General features: G+C 43.2%; 1 protein-coding gene across 1 annotated transcript in view; it reads left to right on the top strand.

The window, feature by feature from the left end:
• The window catches only part of DCDC1 (doublecortin domain containing 1), a 336080-nt gene that overhangs the window by 265728 nt on the left and 44187 nt on the right, over positions 1 to 26165 (top strand). Inside the window, exons 19-20 of the mRNA XM_056851932.1 lie at positions 18873 to 18996; positions 21865 to 22046. Of these exons, the coding sequence (XP_056707910.1) occupies positions 18873 to 18996; positions 21865 to 22046 (306 nt within the window). The remainder of the gene's footprint in view (positions 1 to 18872; positions 18997 to 21864; positions 22047 to 26165) is intronic.

The following is a 26165-nucleotide window of genomic DNA, read 5'->3' as shown; positions in this document are numbered from 1 at the left end:
GTGTTTATTAGAAGGCTGCAATTAATTCCAAAAGCGCCCATGCTGCATAAGCTGGAACAAAGGAATGTTGCTATTAATTTCCAAGCAACTTCTTATCTTTTAGATCCCAGCAACAAAAGTATAGATTACTAATTTTGTTTAATTCTCATTGTATCTAGGTATTTGTGTGTGTGTGGACACACACACAGATATTGGCAATATTAAACAAAATGAGTCTCTATTATACTTTTATTGCCTAGACCTTAAAGATAAGAAATTGTTTGAAAATTAATATATGTGTATGAATATGAAGTGGTTTTACAGCATATTCCACAATCCACTATGCATACACACACGTATATGTATTTGTGGAGAATTGTATAATATCCTGTAAAACCACTTCATAAGCACTATTGAGTTAATCTAAAATGATTAAATATTACCCTAATTGCAGTACAATTATTTCGGACAGGGATTTCCCAGTTCTTCACAGGCTCTAGAGAGCTTGCATCTCGAACTCTATGACCCTCTTTATATTTTTATAATGGTCAAAATGTTTGTTTCTGTGTCATCATTATTATTGTCATTGTTTTTGTTATTGTTACTTTGCACTAGAGAGGTACATGAATTCAGGATGTTAAGTAAGAAAAGATTGAGTTTCCTCTGAGCTGAAGACCAGGATAGGGGAAGGTTCTTGCACCTAATATAATGTCGGTTAAGTCTGGCAGCAGCTCTGATTCAAATAGTGCTTTTCTCTTGTATGAGCTACAAGAAAAAACTAGAAACATATGTTGCACTGTACCAAGAGACAACAGCAAATAGGGTGTGTTTTTTGTCAGAAGCAACATTTTCAGAAAAATTCATTTAATTAATTGTCTTTTCCTGCATATAGAATTCCCACAGCATAGCTTTAAGCTTTTGTTCCACTGTTTGAAATCTACTCGACCTCATCCTCTTTCCGTCCTGAGAGCATATTTCTTTTATCAGAAAGCCCAACAGATGCTAACCTTGCTCCTGTCATTCAAATTCAGTTGTTTTATTCAGGGGTGGTCTTAGGGCCAAACCAAACATCACTGTTTTTAAAGAGTTGGGTCTGGGTTTCCTGAAGCGATCTTGACTTCCACGCAGCCCCACAGCAGCTACGGGGAGCAGCTTATATATAAAAAAGAAGAGCCCCAGTGAGCGTTCAATGGCTAGGATTGCCAACCTCCAGGTACTAGCTGGAGACCTCCTGCTGTTACAACTGATCTCCAGCCAATGGAGATCAGTTCCCTTGGAGAAAATGGCTTTGGCCATTGAACTCTATGGCATTGAAATCCCTCTCCTCCCCAAACCCCGCCCTCCTCAGGCTCTGCCCCCAAAATCTCCCGCTAGTGGCAAAGAGGGTCCTGACAGTCCTAGCAATGGCACCACAGGGAAGGAAGGGCTCCTTCCTCTCCCCCCCCCCGCAGCCATTTTCCTGTGCAAAAACCACACCGTGGGAGTTATTTCCCTTGTTTTGCTGCTGAATACAGTTTTTGTGTGGGGAAATGACTTGGAGAGACGGCAGGAGTCTGTGCTCCTCCCTCCAAGCCTGTTTGGGCGCTCCATTTTTCTTAGAAGCCATTCTCCACAGATATTTTCTGTACTTCCCCTTCCTCTGAGTCCAGCTAACTAATCTTTCAGAATGGAAGGCTGAGTTTTAGGTTGACTAAAACGACTAATGGCTAAAAATAATGGAATCCATTCTTCATGGACTAGCCAGGCTAATACCTGGAGGGGTACATAGAGGATAGCATTGAAAGAGAACAAAAAATATTGTAAGTAGAATCATGAATTTGGATTTGGACTGAGTTAATACAAACTAAGAAAATAGTACTCCCCTGGAGTAGTCAAAATACAGTTTGCCAAAAAATCTGAGGGGAAGTACACCTGTCCAGCAAAGTGTAGGTCAGAGTGATCCCCTATCTGAGACCAACCATTTATGGTTTTTAGCCTTATTGTGTATATTCGAAAAACAAACCAACAGCCCACATACAGGCTTGGTTCGATTCCTCTGTTTTAGCTTTACATGTTCTCTTTAATTAAGGATTTCATTACTGTGTACTCTGAAAGATTCACTCCAGAGAGAAGAAGGTGAGATCAAACATGGTAAGGGATTGGATCCAGACTCAATAGGCAGTTTCCTCTGTTTCCCCCTTCCTGCTGCAAACTCCCATCATGCCATGCCTAGGTGTCTCTCCCCCCCCCCCATGATAATCATTCTGTGGCGATCAGTGGACTGCATTGGAGGGGAAAGGCAGGAAAGTTCTGTTCTACTGATGGAAAATTTAGTCTGGATCCAATCCAAGGCGTTTCTGGCTGAGCTTTATTATCTAGAATTAGCAGCACTCTTGAGCTTTTTTTAGGAGGGGAAGGACCATCAGCTTACTAATGGCTTTCCATTATTTTTTTATGAACCAGCCAAAGCAGCTCTTGTCCTTTTTCCAGAGTCTTAAATTGTATTGTTGAACCACTGTGATATGGGCAGTTTCCACACAGCAGTGCTTCCGAGTGGAATCCCCAGTGATACTGCAGGTGGCAGGTTTCCAGATGGCAGGTTTTTCTGCATTTTCCCTGCACCAGTCCCCATTGTGTCCCTTTCTCCTCATGCTGGGGGAAGCCTTTTTTTGATTTCTGTCTATCAAGTACTGCTCATACAGCTACTGTATAGCCTTGAGCAGAAAATAAAGGAATAAAAATGCCTTACTTAGTGTTATTCCTTTGGTATTTAATCATTGGCCCTATAAATTTTGCCACGGACAGAGTAACAGAATCATTTGTAATATCATCGAAGGCTTTCACGGTCAGAGTTCATCGGTTCTTGTAGGTTATCCGGGCTGTGTGACCGTGGTCTTGGTATTTTCTTTCCTGACGTTTCGCCAGCAGCTGTGGCAGGCATCTTCAGAGGAGTAACACTGAAGGACAGTGTCTCTCAGTGTCAAGTGTGAAGGAAGAGTAATATATTGTCAGAAGGGGGTTGGGTTTGAGCTGAGTCATTGTCCTGCAAAGTATTAAAGGTAATGTGCTAATCATTGTCCTGTATCATTTGTATCTGATAGTAGCCATGTCACCAGCACCCTCATACTGCAAGATGCCTTGTTGGACCTTTCCATATTTATAAATAATTAATTAAACTGGCCCTCAGCTCATTCAACATGGGACACTCCATGATCATATGTTCAATAATTTCAACTTTATCATGTGAGCATCTACATGTTCTGTTTGAGTATGGCACTTTTTTATATCCGCCCTCCAAAACAGCCGAAGGAAGGGCATTCATTCTTGCCAAAGTAAAAGCTCTTCTGAGTTGTGGTATTGTCAGGCAAAATAAATACTTTGCCAGTTGCATCGGAATGGCAATACCCCAAAAGGAGGCTGCGCATACCCTACGAGCCCTAACCGATGTACTGTGCTTTTTCTGGTTTTTTTAAATGGTAATGGATATACCAGTATATTATTGTATCAATATGCCAATTGCTGACTTAAAAAATTATGGCATGCTGGCGGGGAGGGGATGGCTGCCGCTGGGTCAGAGAAAATAGTTGACGTGTGTGTGGGAACAGGAAAATCCAGACTTTCTAGCCCACATGGCAGCCAGCCCAGTTTTGCTGCTGTCTTTCTGAAAACATCCCAGCAAAGCAGGTTGGGAAATATCACAGAAATATCAAGGAAAACCCTGGTGGTGCACAGACATTGTGGGGAACCACGTCCCAACAGCATTGAATCATCTCTGTGTAAACAGTCTTGTTCTGTCCAGGAGAAACACTTCCCAATCTAGCGAATAAGCACTATTGCTTATATATAATGTTATAGAACATGTTATAGATCACACAGAAACACTTGCTTTGATATCCATGGCACTCATGCCAGCTGACAGAGAAAGGTCCTGGGAGTGAAATTTCATTGAGAACTACCTCCCCAAGGACTTTGTAAAATTATATAATTTGAAAATTTGGTAATTTCTGTAGACTGCTTTGGGACTCCCATTTTTGAAAGAAAGAAAGAAAGAAAGAAAGAAAGAAAGAAAGAAAGAAAGAAAGAAAGAAAGAAAGAAAGAAAGAAAGAAAGAAAGAAAGAAAGATCCATCCCTTTTTCATGTGCTTCAGGAACTTGTTGTTCCTAATTTTTACCTCATCCTGGTCCATGAAAGGGAGTAGCAGAAGATAGTGTCAGAAAGGCCTTCAAATTGTATATGTAAAGGATGATAGATAGTAAGAAACGCAGGCTCTTTTCTTGTGCTTCAAAAACTGTCTTCCATGGACAAGAAGATGTCCAGTGGTACTTTGCCTAGATGGTTCAAAGATGACATCATCCAGCTTCCAAGACAGTAGGCAAAGTATTGTTTCTCAGAATTACTGCTTCGATTGTGACAGTGGTAGTTACTGCTTCCCATTTTGAAGTAGAGATCCCTTGGAGGAGACCTGCAGAGCTCCTATTTAGGCATCTGTTTCCATTTACCAGCCATTGTAAATTATTTGCCTTCAGCATATGCTATTTTTGGACAGAGGGTACTGATTCCTTGAGGTGTGGCTAGGCACAAACTTTATCCCATATATAGAGACAAGCATTTGTACTCCTTGGAGAGGGAGGAATTTTTTTACTTGCCACTAACCCTCCTTTTAGGAACACTGAGAGCAGTCTTGTGGTGCAGTGGTTAAGAGCGGTGGTTTGGAGCAGTGGACTCTGATCTGAAGAACCGGGTTTGATTCTCCTCCACATGAGCAGCGGAGGCTAATCTGGTGAACTGGATTTGTTTCTCCACTTCTACACATAAAGCCAGCTGGGTGACCTTGGGCTAGTCTCACTCTCTCAGCCCCACCTACCTCACAGGGTGTCTGTTGTGGAGAAGGGAAGGGAAGGTGATTGTAAGCCTGTTTGATTCTTCCTGAAGTGGAAGAGAAAGTCGGCATATAAAACCTAAGTCTTCTTCATGTTTGTACATGGGGGAGAGGGAAAGAGCCACCCAGGGATGCCCTTTCCTGCTGTTGTTTGTATGCTACCCTGTTTATAGTCATTTTACTAGACTCAAAATGGATCATACAACGTCAGTTGATGCAATCAATAGGATGAAGCATCTATTAAGCAATGTAACAGGATTAAGATACAGAAATCTGAAACAAAGCATAAAGTATGAGATAGGATATGTGCAGAAAATAATGGTATTACATAGGTAGGAAACAGTGCAGTCAGAGCAGAATAATGCACACAGCAAATAATGTGTATTATACACAGTGATACAGACCACAGTCCCATTCCCTTTATGAAAATGCCTTCATGAACAATTCTTTTTTACATAGTTTGCAGAATTACAGGAGTGTGGGGGCCTTCCTGACCTCCTTAGGCAGGCCATTCCATAAGACGAGGGCCACAACAGAGACAGCAGGTGTACTAGCAGTTGTTGATCTTTCCTGTTTACAGGGTAGCACCTGCAGAAGGCCCAGCTTAGATGAGCAAAGGGGTCATGGTGGAGCATAGGAAGAGAGGGGGTCCTGCAGATATGAGGGTTCAAAGCCACAAAGGGCTTTGTATATGATAGCCAGTCCTTGAATTGAACCCGGTACCTTGACTTGAAACTGGATTTATCAATTATTGCCCTTTTCATTCTCCCTTGAATTCTCCTGGGTTTGTTGGCATCTTTCTCCTTGAACTGGGATGCCCATATTTATGTTTTATCAGTGCTGTTCATATCAGTAGTTCTATCACTGCTTGAGTTTTGGATAGAACGGTTTTCTGCTTACTAATATGTCCTAAAATAGCATCATTATATTGTTCTTCAGTATTATATTGCCGACTTGTGTTCCGTTTATCGTCTACAACCACTGAATGTCCCCAGATGACACTTTTTTTTACCATCAAGAACTGAAGTGGTTCTCAGGAAGGTGAAAAAGTTGTTAACTGATCACTGTAATTTGGAGGGGGTTGACAGTTTATTATGAAAAATCAAAAGTTCTGGTATTGTCAAAAAATAGGAAACTGAAATATAAACCCTGGCGTATCGATGGAAGGGAAATAGGGAAAGTAACCTACTTTAAATACCTAGGTGTTATTTTTAGCCAAAACGCACTCTACATGGGGCTACCCTCGAGACGGATCCAGAAACTCCAGCTGGTACAGAAATGCCGCAGCGAGTCTTCTTATGGGGACCTTGCTGAGGTAGCATATTCAGCCAGTGCTACGTTAACTGCACTGGCTCCAACTGGAATACCAGATCAGGTTCAAGGAGCTGGTTTTGACTTTTAAAGACTTACATGGTCTGGGGCTTTCATATCTACGGGACTGCCTCTCCTGGTACACCCCCCAGAGAACGTTACGCTTGACAAATAACAATCTCTTGGTGGTCCCCAGCCCAAAGAGCATTAGGCAGTCCTCAATCAGGGCCAGGGCATTTTTGGCCCCGGCCTGGTGGAAATACCTTCCTGGTGAGCTCAGGGCCCTGCGGGACCTCGGAGCTTTCTGCATAGGCTTACCAGGTCCCTCCTCTGCTCCAGCAGGAGGCTATGGGGCTGTGCAATTGTGCGTGTGTGTGGCACTTTCAGTTTTCAGCCTTTTACCACTCAAACTAAGAGGAAAAGGCCCCTCACAAGGCGGCACTTCTGGAAGTAAACTGGAAGTGCTGTGAACGGGCGTCGGTACGCACACACATGTTTGCCCGCCGACCCTCAGGTGGACGGTGGGCAGAGGGGCGAATTGCCAGGGGGTTGCCCGCCACCACCGGGCACCTGGCAACCCTATTTCTGCAGGGCCTGAAAAGTGGAACTGTTCCACCAGGCCTATGGTTAGGACAGCCTTGGTTTTCCATCTGCACTGGCCTCCCTATTTCTTTCTCCACCCTCTACTCTGGATTATTACCAACTGCTGTGTGGGGGCTCTGGCTGTCCGCAGGCCTTGCTGTGGCCCTGTCCTCTAAAATGAGTGCCACCATAATAATCCTGTATATTTTATTATTTATCATTAAATGTTAATGGGGCTAGAAATTATTGATTTCATGTTAATTAGTGATTTTATGCATTTTTATTGTATTTATAATCATTGTATGGATTACTGTGTTGTGAGCCACTCTGAGCCCAGCCTCAGCTGGGGAGAGAGTATAAAACCAAATAAATAAATAAAATGCATGGTTAGGATTACTTACTTATACCTGCCACCCAGGTAACTCAGTTACCTCATCCAGATCTGTTTCACAATAGTGCTTCCCACAAAGAAAAATTCAGACCTTCCAATGATACCTCAGATTTTAATAATTCCTCCTATAGGGCAGGAGAATCCTGATAATTCTTCAGTCAGGGAACATCCACAGATCCTCCAATTGCAGGGCTTTCTCGCATGCTCAGCTTACTCCTGATTTTCTTGGCAGTCAATCCACAAGCATTGGAGTTGGTTTGGACACGGTTCTTCCCACGCCTCCCTCCCTCCGCATTTGCACAGTTGTGGAGTCAGTTTATTTTCTTCTGCACGTGCCTTAAATAATCAGGACTTTCAAAGGGAGGGTGTGACATCATCAGTGGCATTGCAGCACCCTCCCTTTTTATTTTTTTTGTGCATGCTTAAATCAATATATTGATATCATAAAAAGATTGAAAATGGAAACAGTCTTAAGGACAAAGAGAAAAAGTGGGGAGCTACAATGACACATGCAAGGCTTTCCTGGGACAGGGGGCAGCTGGCTATTTGGGAGGGTTGGTGTTAGCCCCCCTCCCCCATGCCTGCCTGTATTTGTATGGGCAAGCCTAAAAGAGCTCTGCCATCCATCTGTGTGAACTGTACGTGAAGTGCACTAAAATATTGTTATAGTGATACACTGGTGTAATTATAGTTACAGCAGGTTCTCTGACACCCCAATTATCATTTTTTCTAGCCCCTTCCTTCACAAAGATATAAGGGGAAAGGCATATCTCTGCAAAGGAAGGAACTAGAAACTTAGTTGTGTTAAACAGAAAGCTGGGAATTCAGAGAACCTGCTAAAGCTAAGTGTTTTTTACTGCATGCTTATATGGCTATAAGGGTTTTAGGGGAAAAATCCAAAAAGAAAACCACTTGTCTTCATGGAGGAAGACAGGAGAGGAAATGGTTTGACAATGTTGACAGTCCAATAATCAAAAAGAGGGCTGGAGGTGGGCAGAATTGGACGGGACATAGAAAACCAACAGAAACAGTACGCACAATGAAAAAGTTGACCCAAAGTTGGCTTCCAGAAAAAGATTAGGGCAAAAGCAATCCCAAAAGAAGAAGAACAACAAAATTCAGCTGAAAAACAAACAACAACAAAAAACAACAACCCTACCCAAAAACTAAAGGCACACAAATGTGCATGGAAATCAGGGGTTAAACTGAAGCAGTATGGGGTCAGAACCAACCAAAAAAAATGTGGAAAAGCCCACCGAATGGATCCTAGAATTTGACTCAAAAGCAGAATAGATCCAGATTTGCAACTATGTGCATTTGGCCCCAATAGTAAATGCCCACAAAGAATGAACAGATTCCATCCTAGACTGCTCCTCTGCCACTTCAGGAAAAGCCCATCATTCCCTTCCTCTTCTCTACCTTTGTTGTCCCCTCCATTCAGAATTTATACTGTGAGCTGTTTGGAACAGGAATCTGTCTCTTCCATTTTTAATACTCTGTAAAGCACCCAGGACAGTAAATACACTTTACAAGTAGTAGAAATAATGCTGGCGCTTCCCTAACCTAGCATAATATCCTGTTCCTACCCAAGTGATAATTAACAGGAGGCATAACTGGGCTGTACGAGTATAATCTTCTTTCTTTTCTTTTTTTTAAAGTATAAAATAGGGAAAATATTGGAGAGGGGAGCACACAGGATTATAAGAACTGAGGGGTGAAAGGGACAGAAAAAGTTTTGTTTTGTTAATGGTGGTGAACTATAGTAATGCAAATGAACCACAGTATTTTACAAAAAAGGAAGAAACGTCGTTTGCCCTTGTCACTAATATTATGCAAATCTGCTAATTTTTTCCTGCTTGTTTATTAGAAGCATGCTGACTTGGGCTAGTCTTGACCAAGGTAATTATTACATCGAATAGCATGCTCAGATTACATACTGCACTGTATTTTATTTCATTATGAGATTTAAAACAATATAATAGTTACTTGATAGAAGACCAGAAGGTCAACTTCAATTTTAGGTTTAACCCCCCCCTCCACACACACACACACACACTTCATCTCTCCTTTTCAGCTTCCTGTGTGCGGTGGTGTTCACCTTGCACACCACAACATACTGTTAAGAATTTGCTGCCTTGATTACTTTGAATTGGTCTCACTATGGTTTTTCCTTCAGTGACACCTGGTAGGAGTTTGGATTTGACATAAGAATCTTAGCATCCTTTTAAAAGCCGGGAATATTTTCTGACTGGATAATGCACCTGAAGGTCTTAGACCTCTGCCTAGATGATGAGTGGGTGGGAAACAGTGGTTTGCCATGGAATTAGCTACGAGAGAACAAGAGAGCAAGCTGAGAGTTTATAGCTGGAATTAGCTGAAAGCGAGGCCTTTGGACTTCTCCAAGTAGCTCTCTGCAGGATATTCTGCTTGCAGTAGTAGTGCTCTACTGGTATATTTGTAAGGAAAGCACATTCTCCAAAGACACCACAAGTCTCCTGTGCCATGTCTTCCGAGGAACCTAAAACTCCAATCCCAAGCACACTTGCTAGGGAGTAAATGCCATTGAATTCACTGGGATTTACTTCTAAGCATGTTAGGATTGAGCTGTAAACCTGGTAGTGCCCCAGGAACATCTAACTACTTGAGAAAGTGGGGAGCATGTAAGTAATATTAAAGAACATGGGAAGAAAAATAATAATCTTATATTACTGCAGAATTTATCTTCCTCAAGGCAGCCTCAGTGTATTGCCTTGATCTTTTTGGGGAAGTATTGAGCCCCTCTATCTAAATAAGAAGGAAGTTGTTGCTCCTCATGCTAATGGCTGAGCCTGTACCTAGTCTCTTCTGCTCAGAGGCTGAATCAGAAGCTAGTGCTGCTCAGTGAGGACTGTTTGGTTGGGATGGGAATTGGGAGCACCATGATCTGGTAGTTCCAGTCCTACCTGGCTGAGCGTTCTAGAATGTGGGGCAGAGGGAGTTTTGTTCAACCGTGTGGCAGTTGTGCCTTGATCTTCCAAAAGGTTCAGTTCTGCCACCCATGCAATTTAATATCTACATGAAACTGCTGGGAGAGGTCCTCCAAAATTTCAACAGGGTATCATCAATATGCAGATGACGAGCTCTATCTCACCTTTGCATCTGCTTCAGAAAGACAGTAGATATTCTGGACCATTGTATGGTGATAACAAGCTGGAAGACGGCCAGTAAACGAAAGTTCAGCCCGATAATATTGAGGTAGGGTTGGTTGGTGTTGGTGCTGATTATAGAATTGGGAGGGGCCATGGCTCAGTGGTAGAGCCTCTGCTTGGCATGCAGAAGGTCCCAGGTACAATCCCCGGAATCTCCAGTTAAAGGGACTAGGCAAGTAGCTGGTGTGAAAGACCTCAGCCTGAGACCCTGGAGAGCTGCTGGTGGTCTGAGTAGACAATACTGACTTTGATGGACCAAGGGTCGGATTCAGTATAAGGCAGCTTCATGTGTTCACATGTGTTCACATACTTTAAAAGGGATTATATTCAGGCTTGCCATTCTCTCAGTGGGGGTAGGGGATCCCCCATCTCTAGCCAGGGGGTGGGGGATCCCTCATTTCTAGCCAGTGCTTTCTCACCACCGTTCAGCAGGCCTGCAAGGTGGAAATGGTGGGAAACGAGGAGAGGATGTCTGCATCCTGAGTTTTGCCCAAATGCCAGAGCATCCCTGGTTTCCCCTGGGAACACGCTGACATCACTTCTGGGTGCACAGGGAATGAGATCACCGCATCGCCGTTGATATCATTACATAACTGGCAAGGGCCCCCACTGTTGGTTGTCCCCCTACCAGTTGCCAGGCCTTGCCTGGCAACCCTAGTTGTATTCCCCATGAAGGAGCAAGTGTATAGATTTCATATTTAGTGTGTAGTATCTTTAATCTGCTGTGGCTGGGGAGGGGGCAAAGGTAGTTGTGAATTTCCTTCCCTCTGTGAAGAGGGTCCATGGAGTTTTCCCATGTCCCCATCCATTGGTGTAGCTCCCTGTGACATCTGGAAAAACCAATCCTGAGTTTGCAGGAACTATGCAGATGAACAGCCATGAGGATTGGTGGGCTGAAGCAAGTGAGGAGGTTAAATTGCCCTCTCACTTCAGAGGATCTGTGAATGTCTTGACTCATTCCACCTCCACCCTCAACCTGCTCATCTGGTCTTCCATGGAGATCCCATAACCATTCCTTCCAGGGGTCAGAATGAGCAGTCTTCACCAAACTTTAGGGTTTGTGCAAGGACAGTCCCCTCAAGCTTCGCTCTGAATTTGGGGGCTCTACCTCGAAAAATGACACACACACCCCAGACTCGAAAAAAGCCGAATAATTATTTGGCTTTTTCTGGAATTGCCTATTCAGCTTCAGCTTTCTCCCCAGGTTTGTGCGTTTGGTAAACCTGAACTGGAAATTTACTGAAATGGCTAATTTTGGGGGTTTTTTTTGGTTCGGGTTTATCAATAAGTACACACCTAGATACAACCTAGGAGAGAGCCGGAATAGTGTAGTGGTTAAAGTGTTGGACTAGGGTCTGGGAAACCTGGGTTCATATCCCCACTCTACCATAGAAGCTTGCTGGGTGACATTGGGCCATTCACACACACTCTACCTCACAGGGTTGTTGTGAGGAAAAAACAGAGGAGAGGAGAATTATATATACTGCTTTGGGTCCTCATTGAGGAGAATGGCAGGATATTAGATAGATAGATAGATAGATAGATAGATAGATAGATAGATAGATAGATAGATAGATAGATAAGATACTTGAAAAAGTAACTTGCATGGTTTGACAGAACCAGGCTAGTTTATCTTTCTGTTAAAGATTTATTCTCATACATTTCAAAGTCCCTCTCATGTAATTGTATATCTCTGAAGGTGTAATTGGAACACATTCTCACCCATCCTCTTCCTTCAAGTCGAAAAGTGCCAAATTCCAAGATTGTAGCCATTCGCAAGACTATATTGAAGGCAAAAAGAAATAGTATTGCTTTAAGGTCATAATTTTTGTTCGCTATCTAGAGAAATATTTGTCTGTACTAATGCTACTGCCTTGATGTAGGATTTCAAACTGCTTGCTTTGAGGATGAGACTCAGTTTGAAACAGTTGAAATTCTGCATTCACAGTTTGCAATTTTGTACTAGATTTGAGATCTGGTTAGGATAAGCACATCACCTTATGTCATGATCTTCACTGATTTTCTTATGCGGATGCCTTTGGTATGCACCAGTGCATGGGGGTGGGACTCCCAGAATCAACATGGGCTCCTTCTGCAAGACCCGTATGGATCCCTGGATGCTATTACAATTAGGGCTAAGAAGGCAAGGACTAGTGTCCATTAAAGTGTTCCTGATTATTTCACTCAGTTCTACTTTTGCTGGCTACAAACTGAGGGAATGTTCCCCTCCATCATCATCATCATCATGATAATAATAATAACAACAACAACAATAGCAATAATAACAATAATAAAGAAGCATCACCACATTCTAGGTGCAATGTAAATCCTAATGAGTCTTCTAGTTGTTTCTTTTACATAAAATTCCTAGCCAGGGGATGTCTACAGTTCAAGCGAAAGTATATGTTCAGCTGTTTCAGCCAGAGGGGTCATTCACTTTCTTGTAATGACTGAAGGTTAAATGTTTCTCTGAATGCAGCAGTGTGGTAAGAATATAGTTGATTAGGTTGGAGGGACAGAAGGGACATCCATGTGGATTCCAGCTATGATTTCATACCATTGGGCCTCTAACAGAACTGGGTCGTGCACCTGTTGTCACCATGCTTTGAGACCTATCCATACATACTTTATGGGGCAGATCTTGATGAGGCAAGATCTCACTTTACATTAGGTCCCTCTTTGCCATCAGCGGGAGGTTTTGGGGGCAGAGCCTAAGGACGGCAGGGTTTGGGGAGGGGAGGGACTTCAATAGAGTCCAATTGCCAAAGCGGCCATTTTCTCCAGGTGAGCTGATCTCTGTTGGCTGGAGATCAGTTGTAATAGCAGGAGATCTCCAGCTAGTACCTTGGCAACCCTTATTTACATCATAGTCACAAGTACAATTGGAAACAAAACTAACTAAATTCCATAGCCATGTTTCTCTCTAATTGCTACAAACTAAAAAAATTGAGGGTCCAGAATGAAAGCTGCTTTTCCAGGCCTCCCTTGTGCCTTGCTACCACAGCAGTTTGGGTGCCAGGAAGCAGAGGAGGAGGCAGAGGGAAAGAGGAGAGGGTGTGAGAAGTGCAACAAAGAGTGTGGGCTGGAGAAATTCTCAGGCCCAAATTAAAATTGCCAACTTGTTTTTAAGACAGACATTACACTAGGGTTGCCAGGCCCCTCTTCCCCACCAGCGGGAGATTTTTGGGGCGGAGCCTGAAGAGGGCAGGGTTTGGGGAAGGGAGGGACATCAATGCCATAGAGTCCAATGGCCAAAGCGGCCATTTTCTCCAGGGGAACTGATCTCTATCAGCTGGAGATCACTTGAAATAGCAGGAGGTCTCCAACTAGTACCTGGAGGTTGGCAACCCTACATTACACATAGCTGAGATTTGTATTGCACATTAAGACATTGCAGATCCTGGTGACACAAATTAGATCATGAGGAGAAAACGAAATTATGTTTCTGGCCCAAGTTTATTCATTACATTCCTTGCCATGACGTGTCCTTATTAAGCCTGATGTGATAAAAGAGCAGCAAATAGAGGCTGGCTTCAGTTGAAACCACACTCTGTGTTTCCTTTACTTTTTTGTAGTCAGAGAGATTCATAGTGTACCTATTGATTATGGGGTTAAAAAGTCTGGCACTTTGTTTTTAACCTTGCCTTGAGCTTTGCATGCATGTTTGAAGAAAAGAGATTTGACAGCTATGTGGGGCACAAGGAGTTTCATTTTACTTCTTTGCGAGACATTGGGAGGGGAAGCATTTGTATGAGGGTTGTCTGTAATATACTGAGAAGGGAAATGAAATAACATTAAGTAGAATTAAATGTTGGGGGGTTTCTTAAAAAAAAAACCTTTCATCTGGGCCTTTCATGAATCGCTGTTTCCACCTAGTGGCTGGAAATGAAAAGTATCAGACTTCAATATCAGAGTTGAGCCAGTGGTGTTACAAGCAGAACCTTTGGGGAGGGGGAAATGGAGCATAAGGCATTTGAGGCATTTATACAGTCATTATGTCGCTACCTATTAATGCCAATGCAGTTAAGGGATTGTCATCTTTTCATTTATAAAACACAGTTTTCAGAGGTTCAGAACTTGGTTATTAAAACTCACAGGGCGCTGAAACCTGGCAGCTTAATAGCACTCTCAGGAAAGGCCATGCAGCGTGTGCAGCAAATGTTCATTAAAAACAATGTACAGACTTGGCAGGATCCTGACAGGCCCTTTGACGTGCAACTTGATCCAAAAGAGCCTTCTGCTCCAGAGGATGACAGGGAATCCCACCAGCCCTTTCACTAATCCCCTTAGCAATTCTGCGAACAAAGAAAAAGGAAGAATGTTTCATGAAGATTCGTGGGTAGGCTGTGTACTTCATGTCATTGTTAAAGTACCCATGAGAGAGCTACCGTCAGTGGCTTATCAGCTGATGGTGAAAACAAAATCCCAAAATAAAAATGTCCAAATCCTTAAAACAAATGTACATATGTGAACTGCAGCAGGATATTTCACACTTTATTTTGAAGTCCAGTCTGAGCCTGTATACCAGCATTAGGGTTGCCAACCTCCAAGTAACATCTGGAGATCTTCTGCTATTACAACTGAACTCCAGCCGATAGAGATCAGTTCACCTGAAGAAAATGGCAGCTTTGGCCATTGGACTCTATGGCATCGAAGTCCCTCCCCTCCCCAAACCCCACCCTCCTCAAGCTCTGCTCCCAAAACCTCCTGCCAGTGGCAAAGAAGGACCTGACAACCCTAATCAGCATGGATGGAGCACAACACTGGTTTGTAGAAATATCCCATCTGTATCTATACAAGCACACAGACTGCTTAATGGGGCTCCTGTGCTATGAAAAAGCCAACGAAGGGTAAAAAGATGGGAATGAGTAGCACTGGCTAGGCAGAAAGGAAGAAAAATGTGCCTTGTTTTTGGAGAGTTCAAGGGCAATAGTGTTTGCGGCCCCAGCCCTACGGGGGGAGGGGGAAGTGGTGGGGACGCTTGTTACCCCCCAGGGGAAAACCCATACCCTGGTGACTGATCCGCATGGTCCTATCCAATAATTACCAGTACACCGTAGCTGGAGTGAAAAAGGTCACAAGTTTATTGATTACAGAGTTAGGCATTGGCAATCATGAAGGGCAGGATCCAGGGATCAGCTGACCCGTCTGACAGCTGATAGCACCCTGCGCCCAACCCGTCTGCTGGGCGCAGCTGAGATGGCAGTATGCCGGGGCCCCACGCAGGCGGAAGCCAACTGTGTGGTCCACTGCCACTTGGGAGGAGGCCAAACTGCAGCTCCCGAGCCAGGCTTCACCAATCCTGGCCTCCCCACAAAACCCCTTATTAGGGTCCCCAGAGTGGGAAGTGGGGCACGCAGGCCGTCTTTCCCCCAAACTGGATCCAGCCCCATGCCCAAACGGCCACAAGAGGCGACCGGAGATGCCTACCCCCGCCTCTCCGGGCATCTCCCGCCAACGCCTAATGCTGCAACCACCGGCAGAGCCAATGACATATGTCCTGAGCCATATGTCCATGCCCCATGACGATAGGTGCACCCCATCCGGGGGGAACAAGGCCCTCCTCCGATAAGACAGGTCTGGGTGATGGATCACAACTCCTCCCGTGGCCATCACCACCTTACCCACAACCACCGTGACCTTCCGCCTGGCCCGGTCCACCTTTTTAGGGTACTGTGCACCCGACTAGCACCTCCGCTCCAGCATGTCCGACCACACCAGGGTCGACCTCGGCAGCTGTGTGGCCAGGATCCCCAGGCTGCCGCTTCCACCTCCCGCAGATCGCGGCCCCTCTGTCTTGCCAGGTCATTCTCACCCATCTGGAGTACCAAGATATCCAGTGCCCCATGTCGCCACCTCCTGCGCCGCACCTACGTCACCAAAGACTCCCAGCGCATGCCGACCCCGGTGTCAGCCAGCTCCTCTGCCTAGGCCCTTGGGTCCTCTCACACCACTGGTTGACCAGAGTGTCTTGGGGTCCATGAAGCTTTGACCCCCCTCAAAGCGTAGGTGCCAAGGCACGTACACCCAAATATGAGAAGTCCAGTCAACCAGCTGATGCCGTACATTCCCCGTTCCAGGGCACCATACTGTGCCCGCAAATCAAAACTCCCTCCTAGGGGCTGCAAATCCAGCAGAACCACTTAAATTATTCCTTCCTGTGGCCTGGCATACCCCTTACGCTCTATGGATCTCTCCCTGGAGAAAGGCCAAAATCCTTAATTGGGGGAACAAGTTCAGTCCCCCCCATACACAAACTGCTGGCAATTTGCCATATGCTAGTGGGGCTCCAATCCCAAGCCCACTTACAAATGTCATCAGCCCTGAGAGGGCTGGCCCATAGGCACCACTCCCCTTACCTGAAGCCATCCTTGTGACTATACCACTGCTGATGTAGCAAAGCCCCCCCCCCCCGTTCCCACCCCTGCGGGCCCGCAAACCCTTATCCCCCAGAGGGATCTGATGATTTTGGGGCTAAAGAGATTTCTTTGGGAAGATGTGAATGGATGTTAAATGTGGGGTCTAACTAAAGGGTAATTGGACAGAGAGTGGGAGATTAACTGGTTTTAGAGTTGGCAGGTCCCCCCTGGCTACTGGCTGGGAATGGGGGGTAGGGTTGCCAGGTCTAGGGAGACTCCTGGAGATTTGGGGATGAACCCTGGGCAGGACAGGGACCTCAGTGGGATATAATGCCATAGACTCCATTCTCCAATGCATCAGTTTTCTCCAGATGAACTGATCTCTGTAGCCTGGAGGTTTCAGGGGATCCCCAGGTCTCATCTTAGGGTCGCCAAACTCCAGGTACTAGCTGGAGATCTCCAGCTATTACAACTGATCTCCAGCTGATAGAGATCAGTTCACCTGGAGAAAATGGCTGCTTTGGCTTTTGAACTCTGTGGCATTGAAGTCCCCTCCCCAAACTCCACCCTCCTCAGGGTCCACCCCGAAAACCTCCTGCCATGTCAAAGAGGGACATGGCAACCCTATCTCAACTAGAGACAGGCATCCCTATTCCCTAACTGGCTTGGCCTTTGTTTCCTTCTGTGTTTCAGCAGCAAATGTGAGCTTAAAGAGGTGTCTTGGTATTTTGGGTTCAGACCCCACCTCTGTCTTATACTTATTTCCTTGGATACGTTACCTGTTTTTGTTGCTGTTTTTGTTTTCTGAAGCAAGCATTATGTTGTAATAGCAAATGTTGGGATCAAAGGAGTAGTGTGGAGTTGGGGTGTTGCAGATCTTAACTTTAAATCAGGATGTTTTGATGCAGTAGGCCTGAGAGTTTACTTTTAGGGTCTTGTGTAAAGCTGCAAATGTGCAATTTTTTCCACTTATTCCAGCAAACTTACAACTTCAGCCTTGAGAAAGATAATTTATGAATCAGTGGCTTTATATCCAGACTAAATCCCAAAACAAATAGAAGAAACTTTGCAGCAATTATTCTTTTGAATGATTAAGGATATCTAACGTTACATCTTTAGAGAAAACAAATTAAATGATTTAAGAAAGTCATGTAAGGCTCATGCAATATTGGCTATATACAATAGCCACACCCTAACACCCCGAAATCTCTCAGATCTGAAGAGGCTTGTTAGGAATGTCAGAAATTGCATTCTATCTTTAAATACAGGCTAGGTAGTTGAAAGGATGACATTAGAAATGTAAACATGGCCAGTCCATAAGTGGTGCAGCTAGGGTTGCCAAGTGGCTGGTTTTGGCAGGCAATTGCCCAGCAATCCACCCAGCCACTCCAGAGCCGCAATTGTGCGCGCGCACGCAATGACGGCACTTCCGGTTTTACTTCTGGAAGTGTTTCATCACTGTGGCTGCTTTAGCACTCAAATCGGCTGTGGTGATGTTTTACTTCCGGAAGTAAAACTGGAAGTGACATCATTGCATGTGTGTGGCTGCATCAACCCCGCCCATTAAAACTTCCCACCAATCAAGAGGGGGGCCCTGGCAATCCTAGTGCAACACTGCCTTTGGGTAGGCATGGCCCACCCTAAGGCTCACTTTCACAAATGCAGGGTGTGAGCCAGAGGGAGGAGAGGCTATAGTCTAGGGCAGAGACTGGTCAGGAGGCAGATGGGACATCTGCTGACCTGTTGAGGAAATTGGGAATGGGGAAAAGCCTCAAGATACCAAAGCAGCCAAGCAAGGGGGTGCCTCAAAGTAAGGGGACTTACCTGGACAAGGGGACAGCGTGGAGTGGAAGGCAGACCCATCTGAAACTGTGGCTTTGAAGCCAAATTCAGTGAATGGCACAACAAGCATGTGAACACCTGTAAAAGTAGAAAGAAAGAAACTCTGGAGAAGGGGTCAGTGAAGAGGCTAAAGAGGGGAACCCACAAGTCTTGTGCAAGAGGCATTGGCCACTAGGGTCTGAGGCTCCATGGGAATAATAAATGACACACTTACTTTGTGTTTGTCTTTAAAAAGAGAGCTGTAATTTAAAAAGAGAGCTGTAAAAGAGAGCAGGAATTACTTCCAATCAGCGTATATATTTGTAAAGAATACCATTGCTAATCATTCTGATAGAGGAAAATATATACTTTTTTCTTTCAGATGGGCCATTAAACATGAAGGAACAAGTAAGCCTGGTCAGTGGAAACAATCAAAAGTGGACAATCCTTTATGGAATAAATTGACATATATGTGGCCTGTGCTTCCAAATGGAGAACTTAACAAGGTAATTGTATACATGAAAAATATCTGTACAGATAGCTTTGAGATATAGAGATATTCCCGTATATATAAACTAATAGGATCTATAATATGTAAATCTTATATTCTAATAATGAAATTGGCTAAATCTTTGGATACTTAAATCTGCTGACTGGAGCTGTGAACAGACAAGATGGATCTTTCTACAAACTTGAAAAGGGCCCCAGGTTTACAGAAAAACCTGAAATCTAAAAAAATACATTGGGTTTTAAAAAATCTGCAAATGATAAAAAGAACAGTTCTAGTTTTAAGCAACGGAGTCCCTCAGTGGCTGTTGCTAGGCAACCACAGATTCCAAGTTTCAGTTTCTGTCAGTAAAAGGCAAGGGGAAGGGGCAGAGCCCTTTCCAAGCCTATTTTGGCCTTTGAGGGAGGACTCACTGGGGCCAGGCCTGGCTAGGGTTGCCAGCTCCAGGTTGGGAAATTCCTGGAGATTTTGTGGTCAAGAGAGTAGGGTTTGGGGAGGGAAGAGGGCTCAGAAGGGTATAATGCCATAGAATCCACCCTCCACTCTTGGGGGACAGATTTATGTCATTGGAGTTCAGTTGTAATTCTGGCGGATATCCAGGTCCCACCTGTAGGTTGGCAACCCTATGCCATGTAATTTCAAGTCACTAGGTGACTTGATATCACCTGACTTGCATGACTCAATTAGGCATGGCTGCTTGCTACTGTTCATAGATTCCACCCTCCAAAGAAGATATTTGCTCCAGGGGAACTAGCATTGCCAACCACTAGGTGAGGGCTGGAGATCACCCAGAATTTCAACTGATCTCCAGATGACAGAGATCAGTTCCCCTGGAGAAAATGACTGCTTTGGAGGGTGGATTCTATGGCATCTTACCCTACTGAGGTTGCTTCGCTCCCCAGACCTCACTCTCAAATGGCGCCACCCCCAATCCAGGAATTTCCCAATCTGGAACAGGCAACCCTAAGGGGAACTGATCTCTGTAGTTGGGAGATCCGTTGTGACTCTAGGAGAGCTGCTGCCACCACTGCTGTTGTCGGAGGGGAGGAAGCAGGTGGATAATTGGGAGCACTGCCGCCACCGCTGCTGCTGGGAGAAGAATCAGGTGGGAGACCAGGGGGGCAGAAAGAGAGAGAAAGTGATGGAGGCATGGAGGAGAGAGAGAGTAAGAAAAGGGGTGGCAGGAGGGAGAAAGAGTGAGAGACTGAGAGAAATAGGGGAAGTGGAAAGGAAGCAAAGGTGGGAGGAATGGGATATCTGCTCCCACAAGCTTCTTGTGCATCCCTGCTTATTGTATACTAATACTTAATTACTGAGACCACAATCCAGAAAGAATTTCTATAGACATGCTGAAGGTTCTCTGCTTATACAGCAGGCATTTGACCTCTTCTTCTCTGAATAGAAGCTCCAATATTACGTTGCAAGCTGCCTATGTAATTCCCTTCAGTCTGAAAAGGATCTGTTCATGCAGCATGAGGAGCCACTGTTTAAAAGTAATTCAAACTGCTTCTTGGGGGAAGGTGTGTCTGGATTTTTATATATTTTCAGGAATATGTTTGCTTTGTCTCTGCTGCAGCTGTAATTAAATTAACTTGATCATATTATTTTAAACACAAACCTATTTCTTTTTGGTGCCTGATAGCCAAGAATACATAAAAAATATCTGTTGTGCAAAGTTCCACACATTAGTTTCACTTTGCTTAGGCAAAAAGTGCTGTTTTGCCGATTTCTCTGCTTAAAATTGAATGTCTGGAAACAAGCTCCCAAACATTTCCTTTTCTACTAATATTTTGCATAACATAGTGCTGTCAGATTATTGGCCGTAAGTGCTGATGGTCAGCATATGCATATAATATTTTTCTTCTTATCTGCCTCTCTAGCTGACTGAAGCATCCAAACTAGTTTGAATGAAAACTGAAAACGTATAAAGTGAGAACAGAGACACCTTCGTTATAACAGTGCTCCGGCCCGGAAGGCCTCTGGCCTGTTTCTGACCAGTCCCACTCTTGCTGCCCTGCATTGGGGACATCCTCTAACTATTAATGATCCATTGGAGTCAGTGTCTTCTCGCCCAGCCTGCCAAACAATGCAATGACAGACAAAACAAAGGGGAGAAAGACGTCCTTGTTCTCCCACAAAACGATCCCTTCCAACTCCAGCATTTGCTTCAAACACCCCACGCTTTGTCTGATTCTGTGCTGCCCCAAGTATATGGGTGTTAGTGCCCTCCGATTTCAGTATGAAACTGGTTCCTTCTCTTCCAGCATGACTGCCAGAGTGCTGCACATGATCTGTGGTTCTCCCTTTACTTTGGAGCCAGTTCCCACATGGAGGGCTTCTCTTCTGCATGACATTATGTAATCCTTGAGCCAGCACTTGCTCATCCCTTGTGGGGAGTTGCAAAGGAACACATTTTCTGTAAAGGTAGCATATGAATGTTCCAAATAAACACATAAAGTATCTGTATCTGCCCTGTCTTCTGGAGATGCCCCATGGGGCATCTGCAAGATTATATGCAGCATGGTTGTTTTCCCAACTCTATAGCAGATTAGAGTAGGGTGCTTGGTAGTCACCCAAGATTGCAGTTGCTTAAATGAATTGCTAAGCACCTGGAACTGTCTCTCTTGGACAAAGGCAGATGTAATGTAGTGACTGAATGTGAATTCTGAGCCAGGCTGCTCCTCATTTGAATGTCAGTTCAGCCATGGAGTAAGCCATAATTCTTGGTTTGTCCTGCAATATGTGGGTGCCAACACCCTTAAAAGGATGGTTCTAGGAATATGTGAAGCGCTTGGGATACTCTAAGCTGTTATGTACAATTATTGTCATTAATACTGTTATTAATATTTTATTTATTTACTGAAAGGCTTTTGACTGGCCCATTGAAGGGATGCTTATTCCTAACAGCCCCCCTTTAAAGAAACCTGCAGGCAAGAAGTCAGACAGCTACATGCCTTTGAGACTGAGAGTGTTGAGAAATGGAGAACAAGACAAAAGCAAGGCCATCAGTATTGTTGGACCTGATTGTACAGCTATGGTGAAAAAACAGTAAGAAAATAGTAATTAATTTTACCATAATTGTTACTCAGATCACTAGTACACATGCAGCCACTGTAGCTAGCAAAAGCTTCCTTCTGCTGACAAAGAGAGAAGTAATGTGTTATGGAGTATTAATTACCGAAATCCTAATCCTGTGTTACTGGAGTTGAGGTACAGTCCAACACTGGAAAGAAATGAAGGGGAAGAAGCTTCCTAAACAAGAAAAGAAATGTATTGAATTAACAGAGAAGTTTGATCAGGTAAATAAAAATACACTACAGAAAGGAAATAAATGCATATGTGAAGTACAAATACAGTTTAAACACATATGGTCAGCATGAGTTGGAAGCGACGTGAAGGCACTTAACACTAGGAGTGTGTATTTTTTGGATTTGGGTTCAATAGACCCAAAAACCTCCAGAAAATCCAAAAACAGTGCCAACCTCCAGGATTGCAGCGCTGGAGTGTAAACTCTATGGCCACTGAGATCCATCCCCTTCTCCCTAGGCACCACACCCAAATCTCTAAATCAGATTTGGCAACTTTGTTTTCTGAACCCACCAGTGGGTAGGGATCCCAGCCTCCAGGTGGGGCCTGAGGATCCCCCAGAAATACAGTTTACATATATCAGTTCCCCTAGAGAAAATGAATGCTTTGGAGGGTGAACTGTATGGCATTGTACTCCGCTGAAGTCCCTATCGTCCCCAGGCTCCATCCCCAAACCTCCAGGAGTTTCCCAACCTGGATCTGGCAACCCTCCCCCCCCCATTCCCCACCAGTGGTCAGGGGAGACCTGGCAACCCTACCAGTGGGATAACATAAGAGACCAGCAACACACACCTTAAATTTTGGAAATGGTGGAAGAAAGGAAGGAAAAACAACTTTGTATTTTTACAATATTGTGCTTTGAGGATATTCCTGCAAGACAGCATCTTATGTGGAGTATTTATAGACTGTGATTTTCAAAGTGTAAATGGAAATACCATACAAAGAGTGGAAAGGGAAATCTCTGATTGATTCAGTTTCTATTGGCATAAGAACATACACATTTTCAAATTATGTATTTTTTCATCATTTGAAAGGTAGTGGGGCCTCAGGTACAAACTGGAGCTATTTATTGGGGATTTTTGTGCAATCCAGACGTTATATCCAACAGAAACTTATTTAGACTATAAATGATTTCATGCTTACTTTTTTTAATTTCTTACTTTCTGGGACTAAACTGACAACAACCGTTTTTGAAAAGAAAAAACATGTAGGAAGCTGGAAAAAGACTGCCATTATATAAATAATTCTGAATTGTGTTCCTAACGATTACCAGGTTGTAAAGAAATAGGGAAAGAGAGTTTGCCTTTACATGACTATAGAGTTTCAGCTGAGCAGTTTCCATATTAAACCCATAATTTCTAGTTGGATGGAATATATGTATTTGGATAAACTGCTTAAAAATAGTGAATATAGTTCTTCTCAAGAGAGCAGATTTTATATTTTCTTTTTATATAACAAAACTTTGAATATTCATATAAGCGAAATGCTTTGGCGTAAAGAATAAGTTAAATACATCGTTTCTCACATTGTTAGCAGAGATGTCACCTTTTGACCTTTCTTTTAAGGTTTTTAGAACATCTGATGCTTTTTGATAATGGTTTAATATTACTTTTTCAGATTGATTAAATACACTTCATACATCGCTGAACAATGAGTAGTATTCACATGGGCTGTCTACTGAGCTGCCTGCAAAAATGTAAAGTTAAAAAAATAATCTTCAAAGTAAAGTCAACCCTGAAATTGAAATCTTTGACGCATACATCTCATAATTAGTTCTCTTTCTGCCAGATCTAAAATGTGAATATGGTATTCTTAAAATGATTCAGATCTTTTTACATAAAAATTTAATGAATGGTCTGAGCCTTTAAAAAGTTTTGTTCTCTAGATCTGAGGCAACATCTAAAAGTTTCCCATTCTAGCTTTTATGAAGTTCTTGAACTTCCATTTTTGGCAAGTCATTAAAAAGATATGTATATATATTGGTTGTTGGCTATGATCCTTATGACTGATTAACTGCTCCTGCCGTTATATTAAAAAAATTATATACCTAATTCTGGTAAGAGGCCATAACTAGACCTTAGCCCTGCTGTGGACAGAGAGGCAGCTAACTAGGTAAAAATGGGGTCACATTGTTCTCCCTGCAGTATCAGATCTTGAGTTGGAAGGGAAGAATTAGGATGGGAAAGTTTTTCTGCCCCTTATTCTTGTTTCACGCAAATCCATCCCAAATATAATTTATAGGAAGAAGCGTGTAATTTCGATATTGTCTAAGATGGATACATCTAATCTGCTGCATGAACCCACAGACCTACTGTAGACATGGCTTTGGCAAGTTTCCTTTTAATAGTGAATCTGTACTTTCTCGCCACACCAGCTGATTCTGGAAGTCCCCTCTGTACCCCATTTTAAAAGCATGTGTCTTGGAGGGGTACTGTTTGTGAAACACAAATGTAAACTCTTGTGGAAGAAGTAGAGTGGGTTTTTGGATCTAGTGTAACAGTTGTGTCTGCAGAAATCCCACATCACTATTTACACTATATTGTTTCCTGCATGGGAGTGCAGAGGTGGTGCATATTAGAATCAGCATTCAGATAAGTGTCAGACTTTATAACAATCACTGTCAAATGGGTGTACAAGTGCCCCATATTTCCATTTTTTTAAAAACTTCCCCTGAGACGGCATTTATGTGGGAAGTATCAATCAATCAATAATTTATTTGCAGCCATAGTCAAATAAGATAAATTTGCATAGTTAAATAGCATAGGATAAAAACAAATACAAAATAGATTTTCTATTAAAATGGTTAAATGGTTAAAATGGTTAAAAAATGGCAAGATTATCAGACTGTAAAATGGGTGTACAAGTGCCCCATTATTCCATTTTTTTAAACTTCCCCTGAGACGGCATTTATGTGGGAAGTATGCTGAAGCCTCTAGAGCTTATGCCGCTCTCCCATATGAATTCCTCATTGGGCATTACACTAGAAGGCAAAGAGCTCCGTTTTCTACTTTCGTTTTTCTTATATGATCCAAAATTGTAGACCTTGACAGCAAGCTCTGATGACAGCAGGAATACGATGTACAGTGTGTGTAGTAAAAAGGGTTGTAGTGAAATGCAGTGTGGTGGTCGGCTGAGATTTTTAAATTTTCTGTATATGTATTGCAAAATACATAGGTTGGTCTTTTCACTTGTTGACATTCCTGAAAAAAATATCTCGTTTAGATAAGCCAAATTTATTTGCTTTAGAAATGCTGACCCAGAAAAGAAACCAAAATCAAAGCGACTCTCGAAGATGCATGATTTAGACTCAGAAAAGGAAACAGACAGGATGGAATTTCAGTGGTTTTTGGAACGGTAAACAATCCTACATCACAATGTGTTATTACTTATCTAAATATTTATATGTTAAAGCTAGAAAGGACCATTACAACTATCTAAGCATTCATAGAATAGGCTGTCTAGGTTTACCTAAAGGCATTATTCCTTATCATTTATCATTATTGGTTTATTCAATGCCACCAATGCAATTGCCACATTGACCCTACTAAAAGAGTGGACCCTATTAAAAGAGTTTATTATTCCCTATTAAAAGAATAAAAAGTCTAAGGGTGTCATCATATTTCCTCTAAGTATCAAGCAAGTTTAATTAGATTTTCCTCCTGTACCTTTAAAATAACCAGTTCACTGAAGGATTCTTCACATACTACCCACATTCCTTCTTCGTACAATTTAACTATACTGGTGAATTCCTCTTCTTGTTCAAAGCAGCTCACAAAATACAGACATTAAAGCAAGGGAGGTCTTAAAATACAGCATTTCAATACAATACAATTTTAAAAGCAGGAATTATAATTCAAGAATTTGCTGGCTTGGAGCATGCTGAAAATTTCCTCTGACAGAAGGATTTCCATTTGTGGAGTGTAATTTATCTTTCTTCCCACCCCCACAAGCCAAAATTCCCCCTGAAATGCTGTTCACAGAGGACAGGGGAACCTTATGAACAGTGGGGAGTCTGAAGTCGGCTGTGGGAAGGGGGAAGGGGCAAAAAAACAAATATCCCTTCATCCAACCAAAATGATC

Source organism: Euleptes europaea, chromosome 6 (genome assembly GCF_029931775.1).
Source record: "Euleptes europaea isolate rEulEur1 chromosome 6, rEulEur1.hap1, whole genome shotgun sequence".
NCBI classification, from domain to species: Eukaryota; Metazoa; Chordata; class Lepidosauria; order Squamata; family Sphaerodactylidae; genus Euleptes; species Euleptes europaea.
Note: the sequence above shows the minus strand (reverse complement) of the source record. Positions and strands in the feature narration are given on the sequence as shown.